Source organism: Rhineura floridana, chromosome 3 (assembly GCF_030035675.1).
Source record: "Rhineura floridana isolate rRhiFlo1 chromosome 3, rRhiFlo1.hap2, whole genome shotgun sequence".
Lineage (NCBI taxonomy): Eukaryota > Metazoa > Chordata > Lepidosauria > Squamata > Rhineuridae > Rhineura > Rhineura floridana.
This window is the reverse complement of record NC_084482.1, coordinates 212,658,123-212,672,748: the sequence shown is the minus strand read 5'-3', so window position 1 is coordinate 212,672,748 and position 14,626 is coordinate 212,658,123. Positions and strand designations below refer to the sequence as shown.

The 14,626-nt window shown below is 47.3% G+C and overlaps 1 protein-coding gene across 1 annotated transcript; it reads right to left on the bottom strand.

Moving 5' to 3' along the window:
* Window positions 1-8,653: 8,653 nt before the first annotated feature.
* LOC133381508 (zinc finger protein 3-like) lies at window positions 8,654-13,599 on the bottom strand. The gene is made up of 3 exons (XM_061620695.1): window positions 13,430-13,599; window positions 12,059-12,203; window positions 8,654-9,496 (listed from the first exon to the last, which is right to left on the bottom strand). Exons 1-3 carry the CDS (start codon window positions 13,502-13,504, stop codon window positions 8,928-8,930), a joined length of 789 nt encoding a protein of 262 aa, XP_061476679.1. The 5' UTR covers window positions 13,505-13,599; the 3' UTR covers window positions 8,654-8,927.
* Between the last annotated feature and the right edge of the window lie 1,027 nt (window positions 13,600-14,626).

Sequence of the window (14,626 nt, the reverse complement as noted above, 5' to 3'; positions counted from 1 at the left end):
TAAAATAAATAAAAACATTAAAAACAAATATACAAAAACACATTTTTTAAAAAGCAATTTAAAAACACATGCTGAAATTCCTGGCAGAAGAGGAAAGTCTTGACCTGGCACTGAAAAGATAACCGTGTTGGCACCAGACACACCTCGTCAGGGAGATCATTCCATAATTTGGGGGCCACCACTGAGAAGGCCCTCTCCCTTGTTGCCACACTCCCAGCTTCCCTTGGAGTACGCACCTGCAGGAGGGCCTTGGATGTTGAGCGTTGTGTTCGGGTGGGGTCGTGTCGGGAGAGGCGTTCCATCAGGTATTGTGGTCCCAAGCCGTGTAAGGCTTTATAGGTTAAAACCAGCACCTTGAATTGGGCTCTGAAACATACAGGCAGCCAATGCAAGCGGGCCAGAATTGGTTTTATGTGTTCGAAGTGGCTAGTCCCTGTTACCAATCTGGCCGCTGCATTTTGCACAAGCTGCAGTTTCCAAACCGTCTTCAAAGGCAGCCCCACGTAGAGCGCATTGCAGTAATCTAACTTGGAGGTTACCAGAGCATGAACAACTGAAGCCAAGTTATCCCTGTCCAGATAGGGGCGTAGCTGAGCCACCAATTGAAATTGGCAAAAGACATTCCGTGCCACCGAGGCTACCTGAGCCTTAAGTGACAGAGATGGTTTCTAGGAGAACCCCCAAGCTACGAACCTGCTCCTTCCAAGGGAGTGCAAACCCATCCAGGACAGGTTGGGCATCCACCATCCGGTCAGAAGAACCACCCACTAACAGCATCTTCATCTTGTCTGGGTTGAGCCTCAGTTTATTAGCCCTCATCCAGTCCATTGTCGCAGCCAGGCACTGGTTCATTGACAGCCTCACCTGAAGAAGATGAAAAGGAGAAATAGAGCTGTGTGTCATCAGCATACTAAGAACATAAGAACATAAGAAGAGCCTGCTGGATCAGGCCAGTGGCCCATCTAGTCCAGCGTCCTGTTCTCACAGTGGCTAACCAGGTGCCTGGGGGAAGCCCGCAAGCAGGACCCGAGTGCAAGAACACTCTGCCCTCCTGAGGCTTCCGGCAACTGGTTTTCAGAAGCATAAGAACATAAGAAGAGTCTGCTGGATCAGGCCAGTGGCCCATCTAGTCCAGCATCCTGTTCTCACAGTGGCTAACCAGGTGCCTGGGGGAAGCCCGCAAGCAGGACCCGAGTGAAAGAACACTCTGTCCTCCTGAGGCTTCCGGCAACTGGTTTTCAGAAGCATGCTGCCTCTGACTAGGGTGGCACAGCACAGCCATCACGGCTAGTAGCCATTGATAGCCCTGTCCTCCATGAATTTGTCTAATCTTCTTTTAAAGCCGTCCAAGCTGGTGGCCATTACTGCATCTTGTGGGAGCAAATTCCATAGTTTAACTATGCGCTGAGTAAAGAAGTACTTCCTTTTGTCTGTCCTGAATCTTCCAACGTTCAGCTTCTTTGAATGTCCACGAGTTCTAGTATTATGAGAGAGGGAGAAGAACTTTTCTCTATCCACTTGCTCAATGCCATGCATAATTTTATATACTTCTGTGATGCGTCCTTCCCTGGCTCTCCCTGTCAGGTTCCTTCCTGCTCATGGTTACTGCCTGTCTCTAGGCACCACCAGGGACTCCACCAGTCCGGACCGCACTCTCTTATGGTTTACCTATCCGCTCTAGCACAGATCTCAAGAGATCCCCCTGCTAGGCAACCACCAGTAACGTCCCAATACTAGTATTCCCAGAGACTCTGAATACTGGTATTGTTACTCTCTTCACCGCTGCCACCATTTGTTACAGTTCCTCTTCAGCCTTGGTCATTACCTTACCCTCCCTTCTGGTCTGTGAAACTCCAGCCAAGGATCAGGCCTTTGGTAAACCAAATTAAGTATTTATTAAAGATAACAAAGCTAACAAGATTAACAAGATTTCTTCTTAAGGCACATAAGCATATGGTTTTACTCAATACTAATCCGAACTCCACCTCCCTCCTTCTTCACACTCTCCTGGCAAACAACTCTCTCAAACCCCACCAAGCAATCCACTCTTTCTCTTCTCCCCCTCAGATTCCACTCTCACTCTTCCTTTCATACATTCAGCCATTTTAAACACTCAGCCAATCATCTCGCATTCTACTGCCCAGTCACTCGCCCTCCTCTTTCACTCCACTTACCATGTATCTTCTAAAACAACAACACTTACCATATATACATTAATATAGGAACATCACATTTCCCCCCCTTAAACAACAGCAGAGTATTATTCCTGTCCCAGGATTTATCACTTCTATCATGTCTCCTCTGACCCGCCTTTTCTCTAAACTAAAAAGCCCCAAATGCTGCAACCTTTCCTTGTAAGGGAGTCGCTCCATCCCCTTGATCATTCTGGTTGCCCTCTTCTGAACCTTTTCCAACTCTATAATATCCTTTTTGAGATGAGGCGACCAGAACTGTACACAGTATTCCAAATGCGGCCGCACCATAGATTTATACAACGGCATTATGATATCGGCTGTTTTAATTTCAATACCTTTCCTAATTATCGCTAGCATGGAATTTGCCTTTTTCACAGCTGCCGCACACTGGGTCGACATTTTCATCGTGCTGTCCACTACAACCCGAGGTCTCTCTCCTGGTCGGTCACCGCCAGTTCAGACCCCATGAGCATATATGTGAAATTCAGACTTTTTGTTCCAATATGCATAATTTTACACTTGTTTATATTGAATTGCATTTGCCATTTTTCCGCCCATTCACTCAGTTTGGAGAGGTCTTTTTGGAGCTCTTCACAATCCCTTTTTGTTTTAACAACCCTGAACAATTTAGTGTCGTCAGCAAACTTGGCCACTTCACTGGTCGCTCCTCATTCTAGGTCATTAATGAACAAGTTGAAAAGTACAGGTCCCAATACCGATCCTTGAGGGACTCCACTTTCCACAGCCCTCCATTCGGAGAACTGTCCGTTTATTCCTACTCTCTGCTTTCTGCTTCGTAACCAATTCCTTATCCATAAGAGGACCTCTCCTCTTATTCCATGACTGCTAAGCTTCCTCAGAAGTCTTTGGTGAGGTACCTTGTCAAACGCTTTTTGAAAGTCTAAGTACACTATGTCCACTGGATCACTTCTATCTATATTCTTGTTGACACTCTCAAAGAGTTCTAATAGGTTACTGAGACAGGATTTTCCCTTGCAGAAGCCATGCTGGCTCTGCTTCAGCAAGGCTTGTTCTTCTATGTGCTTAGTTAATCTAGCTTTAATCATACTTTCTACCAGTTTTCCAGGGACAGAAGTTAAGCTAACTGGCCTGTAATTTCCGGGATCCCCTCTGGATCCCTTTTTGAAGATTGGCGTTACATTTGCCACTTTCCAGTCCTCAGGCACGGAGGAAGACCCGAGGGACAAGTTACATATTTTAGTTAGCAGATCAGCAATTTCACCTTTGAGTTCTTTGAGAACTGTCGGGTGGATGCCATCCGGGCCCGGTGATTTGTCAGTTTTTATATTGTCCATTAAGCCTAGAACTTCCTCACTCGTTACCACTATTTGTCTCAGTTCCTCAGAATCCCTTCCTGCAAATGTTAGTTCAGGTTCAGGGATCTGCCCTGTATCTTCCACTGTGAAGACAGATGCAAAGAATTCATTTAGCTTCTCTACAATCTCCTTAACATTCTGTAGTACACCTTTGACTCCCTTATCATCCAAGGGTCCAATTGTCTCCCTAGATGGTCTCCTGCTTTGAATGTATTTATAGATTTTTTTGTTGTTGGTTTTTATGTTCTTAGCAATGTGCTCCTCAAATTCTTTTTTAGCATCCCTTATTGTCTTCTTGCATTTCTTTTGCCAGAGTTTGTGTTCTTTTTTATTTTCTTCATTTGGACAAGGCTTCCATTTTTTGAAGGAAGACTTTTTGCCTCTAAGAGCTTCCTTGACTTTGCTCGTTAACCATGCTGGCATCTTCTTGGCCCTGGCGGTACCTTTTCTGATCTGCGGTATGCACTCCAGTTGAGCTTCTAATATAGTGTTTTTAAACAACTTCCAAGCATTTTCGAGTGATGTGAGTTCTATTCAGGGGGAGAGGACATTTCGGAGCCACCCGGTCTATTGCCCTGGTGACCTTCCTATTCCACTCCATCACCAGGGTGTCGACCGGGTGACCTTCAGGCAACTCCAAATCCCCCAGCACATTCAGGAATCCCTTAGGCTCCATCATGCATCTGGGATGGACCATCCTAGTAGGTCCCTGTCCCCTGCGGAGGGTGTGCGGCATTGAGAAGTCCATGTTTACCAGATAGTGATCTGACCATGAGACGGGGTTAAAAGAAACAGCTCCCATTCTCAGAGCACTCCCTCCCCCTCCCGAGACAAACACATGGTCAAGAGAATGACCAGCTACATGGGTGGGCTCAATATTACTAAGGTGCAGTTCCCAAGAAGTCATGGTTTCGATGAAATCCCGAGGAGCTCCTATGAGAGCTGCCTCGGCGTGCAGGTTAAAGTCCCCCAAAACCAATAGGTTGGGGGAGAGTACCTGCATGCTCGAAATAACCTCGAGCACCTCGGTCAGGGAGTCTGCCGTGCAGCGGGGTGGGCGGTACACAAGCAGAATCCCTAAACTGCCCTTTGGGCCCAACCTCCAGTACATGCAGTCAACAAACTTGGTCTCGTGGAGAGGGGGTCTGGCAAAAATCAAAGACTCCCGATAGATTACCGCCACTCCCCCTCCCCGCCTACCAACCCTCGGCTGCTGCACGTACTGGAAACCGGCTGGACACATGGCCTCAAGTACAGGAGCCGAGGCCTCATCCAGCCAGGTTTCCGTAATGCACATCAGGTCTGCGTTCTCATCCACGATCATATCATGGATGAGTGTTGTTTTCTGTACCACAGACCTGGCATTACACAACAGCAGTCGAACGTTGGATGGAGTCGCACTTCCCCCAGTTGTCTTCTGGATATGAACAGGCCCGGAACAGGGAATGGATATTATGCATCTATCACTTGTTCCCCTAAACTGGCATGGCCTGCCACTAACGCCTTTCCAACATCTGCCGCCTAGTCTCTTAATATTGTGGCTTCCCACCCTCCCCACAGTTGCCCTTTCTGGTATGCACATGTCCCCCTCTCCGCCTAACACCCAGGCAGGTCTCCCTACTCCCAAACAAGTTCACATGAGTAGTTCTCGCAGTAGATTTTCTTTGCTGCAAGTCAGCTCGTTTACAGCAGTAGGCCGTTTGTCTCCTTTCGCACCTGGGCCTCCCGCACGGTTCTTGGCCCTCGTCACTCTCTCGACATGTCCAACAGCTCCCTCTCTTCAACAGGGTCAAAATGTCACCTCGTCCTCCTCCTCTCATAGGCCTGGTCTTCTGGAACCGCTGGAGCGGCTGGCGAAGGATGGGCCGCGTCACACTGATGGCACCGCGGTCTCTCTTCCTCTTCCCCACATACACACCACCGAGGGACAGAGCAGGCCACATAGGCAACGCCCCGGCCCGCCGCTCTATGCCCTCAGCCAGCCAGCATCCGCATCCAGGCGGAAGAGCCCCGAGGCCACCAGGAAAACTCCGTCCCGGCAGCAGCCAACGCAATCACAGCGTCAGGCCGGAGAACGCCGGCGGCTTGGACCAGGCTCGGGCTTGGGCGGCTTGGGCTAGGCTCGGGCTCGGGCCAGCCACCACTACAGGTCTCGTCCGCTCTCCGGCCGTTCTCCGCACCGTCCTCCGGCCGTTTTTCTCGGCATTCTCCACGGCGCCTCTCCGTGGCCACCGCTCCTGCCGCAATATCACGCTCCGGAGCAAGGTAGGAAGGTAACCGCCTCAATTTACAGAGGGGGGTGACGACTGCTATCCTCTGCTCATTCATGTGAGCCCCCAAAAAGATGTTAAATAAGTGGTAAAAATTTCAAGGCGGAGCTGCAAAAATGACGTCCGCCTACGCCGCCATCTTGATTGCCAATTAATATTATTACTCAGTTGGCAGCTCTAGTAATGATTAATGACGTATGTGTGTGAAAACAATATAGTACATTGTTGTTTTTCTTTCCTAGCAAGGCTTTTGTAGTAAGCTACACTAGTATTGAATGCAACTACAGGTAGCTTTTGGTGCTAGAGAATAGCTGCAGTTTACTCTTCTTCCCATAGGGGCACTATAAGATCTGCAGGTCTCTGCAGAGACAGAATGATCCCTTCTTTTTTCAGACCAAAAAGGCAGCAGCCCAGGTATGCTATATTTATACTGGGGAGGTGGCTCAGTGGCAGCAAGGAGTGTCTTCTCTCATTACCTACAGCAGAAAGGCCATGGGTAAAAGTCAGCCGACTTCCCCCTCCAATCTCTCTCTCTCTCTCTCTCCCCAATTCACCAGCCCTTCGCAACCTGGTAGCAGCACCAATAGTGCTGCTTAGTGGACCTGCAAACAGCATGAAAGGGTATTGCTGATCACCCCAGAGGTTCCTGGGTCATCCTGTGTTATCTCCCATTTCCCAACAAAAGGAGAGGCAGAAACATGTGTGGTTGGTGAATTTGGGAGGTCTGGCTCGCTGGGAAGTTGCCATTCCGGGCTGTTTTACATAAAAGCGTATTATAGCCCGGAACGGGTATCGGAACGTGCTTTTTGTGGAAGTTTTGTGTCTTATTGCATGCATCCCATGTAGTCATGTGGGACTGGTGAATTTGGTGGGTCTGGCTCGCTGGGAAGCCGCTGTTCCGGGCTGTTTTACGTAAAAGCGTATTATAGCCCGGAACGGGTATCGGAACAAGGTTTGCATGGAGGTTTTGTGTCTTATTGCATGCATCCCATGTAGTCATGTGGGACTGGTGAATTTGGGAGGTCTGGCTCGCTGGGAAGTCACCATTCCGGGCTGTTTCATTCTGTTCCACAGGGCATTTTGGTTGTGAAAGGATTAATAAAAATCCTATTGGAATGGTTTTTGTTCCTAAATGTTGTTCTCAAGTGTCTCTAACACATCCCAGTGTTTTTGGCATCAATTTCTTTTATAAAGGGCCCATTCCGGCCTGTTCCGTTCAGTGGAATGAGAATAAACCAGTCCCACACCTTCCTCCCACACACACTAGTTAATCAAAGAAGTCACAGAGACAATCTTCTTAGGTAAAAAGAATAAAGAGTATTTACTCACAACCTTCATATGTTTAAGACAACATAGGCTCTAGCTTAGATAGAAAATAATCTGTAGTCTCAGTCCATTTTCAGTCATTGGTGAGGATGCCCCTGGAAGGAACGTCTGCCTGTTCCCTCTGCTAGAGGTTAATGCAGAATATGCAAAAAGGATCAATATCCCCTAACAAAGGAGGAGGAAGAAATAAATAACCCCACCCTTTGAGGAAGTTACATCATGGTAAACAAACATATAGAGACATCTCCAATACTGGTTTGAGGGAGCATCTCCCTATGAAAGGGGGGGCATGCAAGCTTGCTTAAATCCAACAAGAATTGCTTCCATCTATAATATGAGTAACTGTTGGATATGCTCCCTACTCCCTGTCCATGGGGAGGGAGGCGTTCCCCTTGTACCAATCCCTTTGACTGTAGAGGACATCACTGACACTGCCCCCATTTTTATTTATTTATTTGATTTATATCCCGCCATTCCTCCCAGAACGAGCCCAGGGCAGCAAACAAAAGCACCAAAAACTCTAAAACATCATAAAACAGACTTACAATACATTATAACAAAACATCTTTAAAAACGTTTCAGCTGTGAGTCTGGCTTTTAGAACACTGAGAGCTGGTTCTTACTGAGCATGCCCGACATTATCATTCAGTTCAATGTAAAATTTCTTAAATTAATTAAAAATCAGCCAGGCATTTTATTTTTAAAACTGCAGAAGATGAAGTTCAGAGAATGGGGCAAGGTCAATAATAGGATTACAGGTACTCTGTGAACATGGCTGATTTTTAATTAATGTCATCAAATTATGAGATCTCTGACAGAAAAAAGTCCAGGTCTGTTTTTTTCCTCATTTCATATTTTGAACTCTTGATTCTCTGACTGTTTTGTGTATTGCCATTAAAACTTAAAGGATTGTTAAGCAAGCGTTTCTGAGTTCAGGACTATAAGTTATGTAAGGTTTTGTTTTGGAATGAACTTATGGGAAGCATCAGAATGACGTGGGGGGTATTTTCAATTTATCATTGCGGAATGTGAAAAATCCATGCTGGCTATAGTATACAGCCACTCTCATGGCTATATAATAATGTGGCAGGCGGATTAATACCTGCCTTTTTATAGTATAGAATTATGGGGAAAGCTTCACCTGTTGATATTCTTTCTGTTGGATATCTTATTATAGGAATGTTGAAATGGAAATGGACTGCCTTCTAGTCGATCCCAACTTATGGCGACCCCATGAATAGGGTTTTCATGATAAGCGGTATTCAGAGGGGGTTTACCATTGCCTCCCTCTGAGGATAGTCCTCCCCACTGCACAAGCCAGCCTCTTCCTTGTCCACAACTGCCAGCTGGGGGGCAACTGGGCTCCATGGGACTATGCAGCTTGCCCACGGCTGCAGAGGTGGCAGGGCACATAACCCCTGAGCCACTCCCTGTGGGGTGATCTTTGGCTGGCCCTTGACGCCCAGGAGACACAAGCGGGGATTTGAATTCACAGACTCTGGACTCCCAGCCAGGCTCTCCTCCCCACTGTGCTATACCAGCTGTTATTTGAGTGTTCCCACTGGATTATTTTTGGTCCTCCACTCACATCTGCAAAAGAGGCTAGGAATGTGCATTTGACATGAAGCGTATGCACATTTTATGCAAATTTGTGTCTTTGAGGAGAGCAGCAGAGGGCCCAATCTGCATAGAGTACTGAGCCCAGAAAATCCTGTTGGTAGCCTTGCTTCCCTGTGTGGATCCTTTGATGCACAGAAAGAGTTGAACTCTGCTTAAGCTCCTTCCACACTCCAAGCATTTTAAGGTTTGTCTCCTGTGTGAGTTTTGTGATGCAAAGTAAGGGTGCTACTTCGACTGAAGCTCTTTCCACACTCCAAGCATGTATAAGATTTGTCCCCTGTGTGAGTTCTTTGATGCGAAGTAAGGTTGCCACTGTGACTGAAGCTCTTTCCACACTCCAAGCATGTATAAGGTTTGTCCCCTGTGTGAGTTCTGCGATGCAAAGTAACGTGGCTACTCCAACTGAATCTCTTTCCACACTCCAAGCATTTATAAGGTTTGTCCCCTGTGTGAGTTCTTTGGTGCAAAGTAAGGTGGCTATTCTGATTGAAGGTCTTTCCATACTCCAAGCATTTATAAGGTTTGTCCCCTGTGTGAGTTCTTTGATGCGAAGTAAGGGTGCCACTCTGACAGAAGCTCTTTCCACACTCCAAGCATTTATGGGGTTTGTCCCCTGTGTGAGTCTGTCTCTCCTCTTGTCTCTTTGCTCCATCTTGACTCCTCAGTTTCTGCTCCTGCACCTGCTCCTCAGCTTTTTCCAGTGATACTTCAGATGGTTCTCCCTCAGCCTTGACCCCCCAGATGTATCCTGATGGAATGAAAAGGAAAGGTGATAAAATGCTGTGGAGAAATCCTGTGAATATATTATGATTTGTACTTTGAAAACATATTTCTGGGAGCTCTATTGATATCAAACTGTCAAAGCTCCAAGCCTTGTACAGAGTTATTTTAGCAGTAGGTACTTGGTCAGAGGTTGTGAAAAGAGACGCAGAGAGAGAGAGAATTGTAACAAAAAACTGCTCTCTTGTTCCTCCATTTAAGGTGAACAGCCAAGTACTTATGCACAGCTGGAATCTACAAACCTAGGATGGATCCTGTCTGACAGGAACATGGTCCTTTCCACTGCCCAGAGGGCACCTCGCATCTCCTCCCTCCCTCCCAAAATGTTACCTGAAACATGAGATAGTGCTGGAAGATGAGACCCCCAGGACAGATGGCACTCGGCAAGCTACTGGGGAAGAACAAAGGACAAGTACGAGTAGCGCTGTGACTAATCACGCAGCTGGGTCAAAGCCAAATGGAAGCCCAGAGGCTGATGTGCACAGATGCAAAAGGAGAGTCCGGAGTTGTACGACGCACACAATAGGAACATGGAATGTGAGAAGCATGAACCAGGGAAAGTTAGAAATTGTCAAACAAGAAATGGAACCTATCAACATTACAATACGGCGTGAGTGAATTCAAATGGATGGGAATGGGACATTTTCAGGCAACTACAAAATACTTTATGCAGGAAATGACAAATTAAGAAGAAACGGGGTTGCTCTAATAGTGAGAAGTGATGTAGCAAAAGCAATTAGGAGCTATAATGCAAAGTCTGAGTGAGTGATATCAATGAGATTGAATGGGAAACCTGTGTGTGTGTGAGGGAGGGGAGAGAGAGAGAGAGAGAGAGAGAGAGAGAGAGAGAGACTGTGTTTTGGAAGCCGCCTTCTGGTCCTCACTGTCTAGCTGCACATGAGTGACTCACATGACGAGTCCAGAGAGGACACACATGACTGTTAAAATACACTCTTGGAGAGGTGGGATCTTTTTCGAAAGTCAGTCATGTAACACTTCAGTGGAGAATATATATCTATTGTGACAGTGGGGTTAAGTCAGCAACAATATACATAATATTTCTTTGGGTTGAGGGCATTAGCTAAATAATTATAACCACAACCAAGCTAATCACCAGTGTGCAAGTCTGAGCACGTACAGAAGGCACAAGGTGAGATGGAGGGGGATTGAGTACAGCTCAACCTATTGTTCCTCTCTGGACTCACACACACACACATACACACACACATTTAGCACAGGGAGAGAGAGAGAGAAAGCCCTTGGTTAGGACAGCAGCAACAAAAGAGGAGCAGGGGTGGGATGGGACGAGGCGGGAAACGTGGGTCAGTCTCATCATTGCAATGTTTCCCACGCAAGAGATTCAGAATGCTCTGAGATATCTTGTTTGAAAAACGTGACATTGCAGGATTTCACAATTAACATGGAAGACATATAGAGCCAATTTGTATTGCATTATATTGCGATGATCATGATTTTTTTGGTAATATATAATGGACAAAGGGAAATCCTGTGCTTGACACAGTATCTTAATTATGAAAAGATTACGTAAAATAGGGGGAGGATTTTAACAAAAATGTTGCCAATTGCAGTCATGGCTGCAGAATCCATGCCGATTACAGCAATGGCCCATCGCACGAGATCGGTGCGTCTCCAAAGGGATAGCGAATTAGTGAATTCAGTCGGGATCCAATGCCAGGTTTGATTTTGTCGGATATTCTCCTCCATCCCGGGTGCGCACAGGTTTGCGGAGGAGGCTTGCTAATGGCGTTCTTGCAGCTATTTGCATGTCAGGCTGTTTAAAGCTTTAAATGCCAAAGTAAGCATCTTGAATTGGGCTCAGAAAACAACTGGCTGAGGCAAGCACAGTGGTGCGCACCTTGATTCTCCAAACTGCCACTGCTGTTCCTCCTGCTTCAAAGACAAAACCCGACATTTGGGCAGAGAAAGGAAGAGGGAGGAGGCAGTGGGTGCTCCCAGGCTCCTGGGAGCATCTTTTCCCACTGGGGGTTTACAGTACAAGTCACAGCGTGTCAAATTATCTGCTGAGGATGCAGGAAATGATGCTCTGCTGGGGTTTGGGAGCTCCTGCCCTCTCCTTCTCCGGATGCAAGGTAAGATTTTTCATCCTGGGGCATCGGAAGGTGGCAGGGAGGGGCACTTTTCACATTCAATCATCCAAAAGGCCAAAGAACAGAGGAAGCTACATTATACCAGATCAGGGAATTTGTCCATCTAGCCCAGCTTTGTCTACTAGAACTAGCAATGGATCTCCAGGATCTCAGGCAGGACAAGACCTTTCCCAGCACCTCCTACTTGATCATTTCACCCCTCTCGGAGCTGCCAGGGATTGAATCTAGGACCTTCTACATGTGAAGCAGGTGTTCTCCCTCTAAGCTGCAGTCCCTCCCCAAATATCCAGGGCCCAGGCACCCATTTCCATAATAGCATCCCTGCAGTGGAAGGTTAAATAGCACAGCTGCTAAATTCATACCTTCATCATTTATCAGTCAAGGGGGCAGAATATATTTACCCAGAGAGGCCACCGTCTCATAATTCTCTTCCATGACTTCCCTGTGCAGAGCTCTTTGGCCAGGATCCAGCAGGGCCCATTCCTCCTCCGTGAAATACACAGCCACCTCCTCAAAGGTCACCAGATCCTGGAAGGGCAACAGATGCTGGAAAAAGAAGAAGAGGCAGTTTATTCAACATGCACCATTCGCCCAGCCTAAAGCTTGAACAGCTTTCAAAGAGGATTGGACAAATCATAGAATCCTAGAATAGTAGAGTTGGAAGGGGCCTACAAAGCCATCGAGTCCAACCCCCTGCTCAATGCAGGAATCAAATCACAGCATTCCTGACAGATGGCTGTCCAGCTGCCTCTTGAATACCTCCAGTGTCGGAGAGCCCACTACCTCTCTAGGTCATTGGTTCCACGGTCGTATGGCTCTAACAGGAAGTTTTTCTGATGTCCAGTCGAAATCTGGCTTCCTGCAACTTGAGCCCATTATTCCGTGTCCTGCACTCTGGACGATGGAGAAGAGATCCCGGCCCTCCTCTATGTGACAACCTTTAAAGTACTTGAAGAGTGCTATCATATCTTCCCTCCGTCTTCTCTTCGCCAGGCTAAACATGCCCAGTTCTTTCAGTCTCTCCTCACAGGGCTTTGTTTCCAGTCCCCTGATCATCTTTGTTGCCCTCCTCTGAATCCAATCCAGGAAGGATAAGGACATCAGTGGCTACTAGGCACAATGACAATGCATTGCCTCCACTGCCAGAGGCAGTACGCTGGGAATTGTAACATAGCAGGACACTTGGCAGCTTCACTTTGGTCCATATTGGACTAATAGCCTGACCAGTGGGGCACGCTGGGATGACTCCCTTCTTGACCCCCTCTCGTTGCATGACAGGAGTTCAATCCCAGAAACGGCTCGACTTTGGTTTCACACCATGGAACCAGCTCCACCCTCTTTCTCTTTGCATTTCCTTAGTACAGTTACTCTTTTTTTAGCTTTTGTGGGGTGTGTGTGTGAGCATTTCCGGGTTTTAGACTGCTCAGACACAATTGCAGGGCAGAGCTTGACTGATGACCATAAAAGATCCCACCTCTCCAAGAGTGTATTGTAACAGCCACGTGTGTTCAAGCGAGTTCTGCCAGATATGTGTCACCAAATCACAAGTGGGGAGAGTGCGCTTGTATTCAGGTTCTGCCAGCGGCTTCCCACAGGCCTCTGGTCGGCCACTGCAAGAACCGGGTGCTGGAACAGACGGGCTATTGGCCTGATCCGGCAAGTTCTCCTTATGCAGCCTCAGAACCAGTGTTCTCCCAGAGCCCTCCCCATCACGCCCAGGGAGACGCAGCCGCGCTGTCCCCTCTGTCTTCCCCCAATGATCCTTCCCTTACCTGATGGGGCTGCCCAGCTGCTCTTTCCACTCTATCCCAGAGAAGAGACAATCTGGACGGTGCCTCTGAGGCCATGGTGCAGCCCCTGAGGGAAGAGGAGTAAACCAGGCCAGCTCTGGGACTCCCACAGCTTTCGCCACGAGGCACGTTTCGTAGGGAGCAGCTCTCAAGGGCCTGCAGGGGAGAGACGGGGATGGGAGGAATTTCATCCTTTATACCAATATGGATTTCAGATGTTTGAATATTATAAGAAGCCTCAATCTAAATAAATAAATGGCACGTCCTTTTCCTGGGTTGTTTTCCCTCACAATGCTTGATCTGCAAAAGGCCTTAAAGGCCCCAAATGTCTTTCAGACCAACCCCCCATTTCTTCCAGACTCTTCTCCATGCTTGGGCACCTCTTGTGTCTTTAGCCACCCCCAGGAATTTCACCCATCTCCGACCCCTCCCCTCTCATCTCTGCTTCTGCTTCCGCAAAGCCTTTAATTCCTGCTCACCACACAGTTTCTTCTCCCAGTTGTGAACCATTTCAGGCTTCATTATGGGGCCCTTTTCACCATGCATATAATTAAAAACTTAATCTGCACAGAGATTAATTTCATGTCATGTCCCTGACAGTTGGCAAACAAAATAGGTTTTGCACACATTGCAAAGAAATGGGGAGGGTGAATTTGGTCTAATGACTCCAGCTTGGAGCTCCCTGGGGATGCAAAACTCCTCCACTCTTTCCATCAGAAATACGGGCAGAGGAACGCTGACCTGAACTCAGTCTGGTCCAGCTCACTGGGCAATGAAAAGCGTATGAGGAACTACTTGCAATACATCCATGTCAAAATCAGCAGGACACATTGTTGGTACCATCCACTTGTATAATCCAAGTTGACCTTCAGATGTTTTTGAACCACAACTCCCATCAGCCCCAGCAACTATGATCAAAGGACAAGGATGATGGGAGTTGTAGTTCAACAACATCTGGAAGACCAAAAGTTCCACACCGCACAGGGTCAAGCGACTGAGGCAATAAGTTGATTTACTTATTATTATTTTTCTCCATACATTTTATTCTTATGTTTATATTTCTACACAGGCCTGCCTCTAATGAGCTCTCAGTGGGAAACATATTTTGTCCCCCTCTACTTTGGTCTTCAGAACAACCCTGTCTCTGGGCCCAGGACACTACCTGAATTTAGACCGCTT

What these genes read in the sequence shown, in the direction of transcription:
- LOC133381508 (XM_061620695.1), bottom strand. Translation starts at nt 13,504, where the DNA reads ATGGCCTCAGAGGCACCGTCCAGATTGTCTCTTCTCTGGGATAGAGTG. An exon ending in CAGCTGGGCAGCCCCATCAG is followed by an intron (nt 12,204 to 13,429) that starts GTAAGGGAAGGA and finishes TTCTTTTTCCAG; the next exon opens with CATCTGTTGCCCTTCCAGGA. An exon ending in TGAGACGGTGGCCTCTCTGG is followed by an intron (nt 9,497 to 12,058) that starts GTAAATATATTC and finishes TCATTCCATCAG; the next exon opens with GATACATCTGGGGGGTCAAG.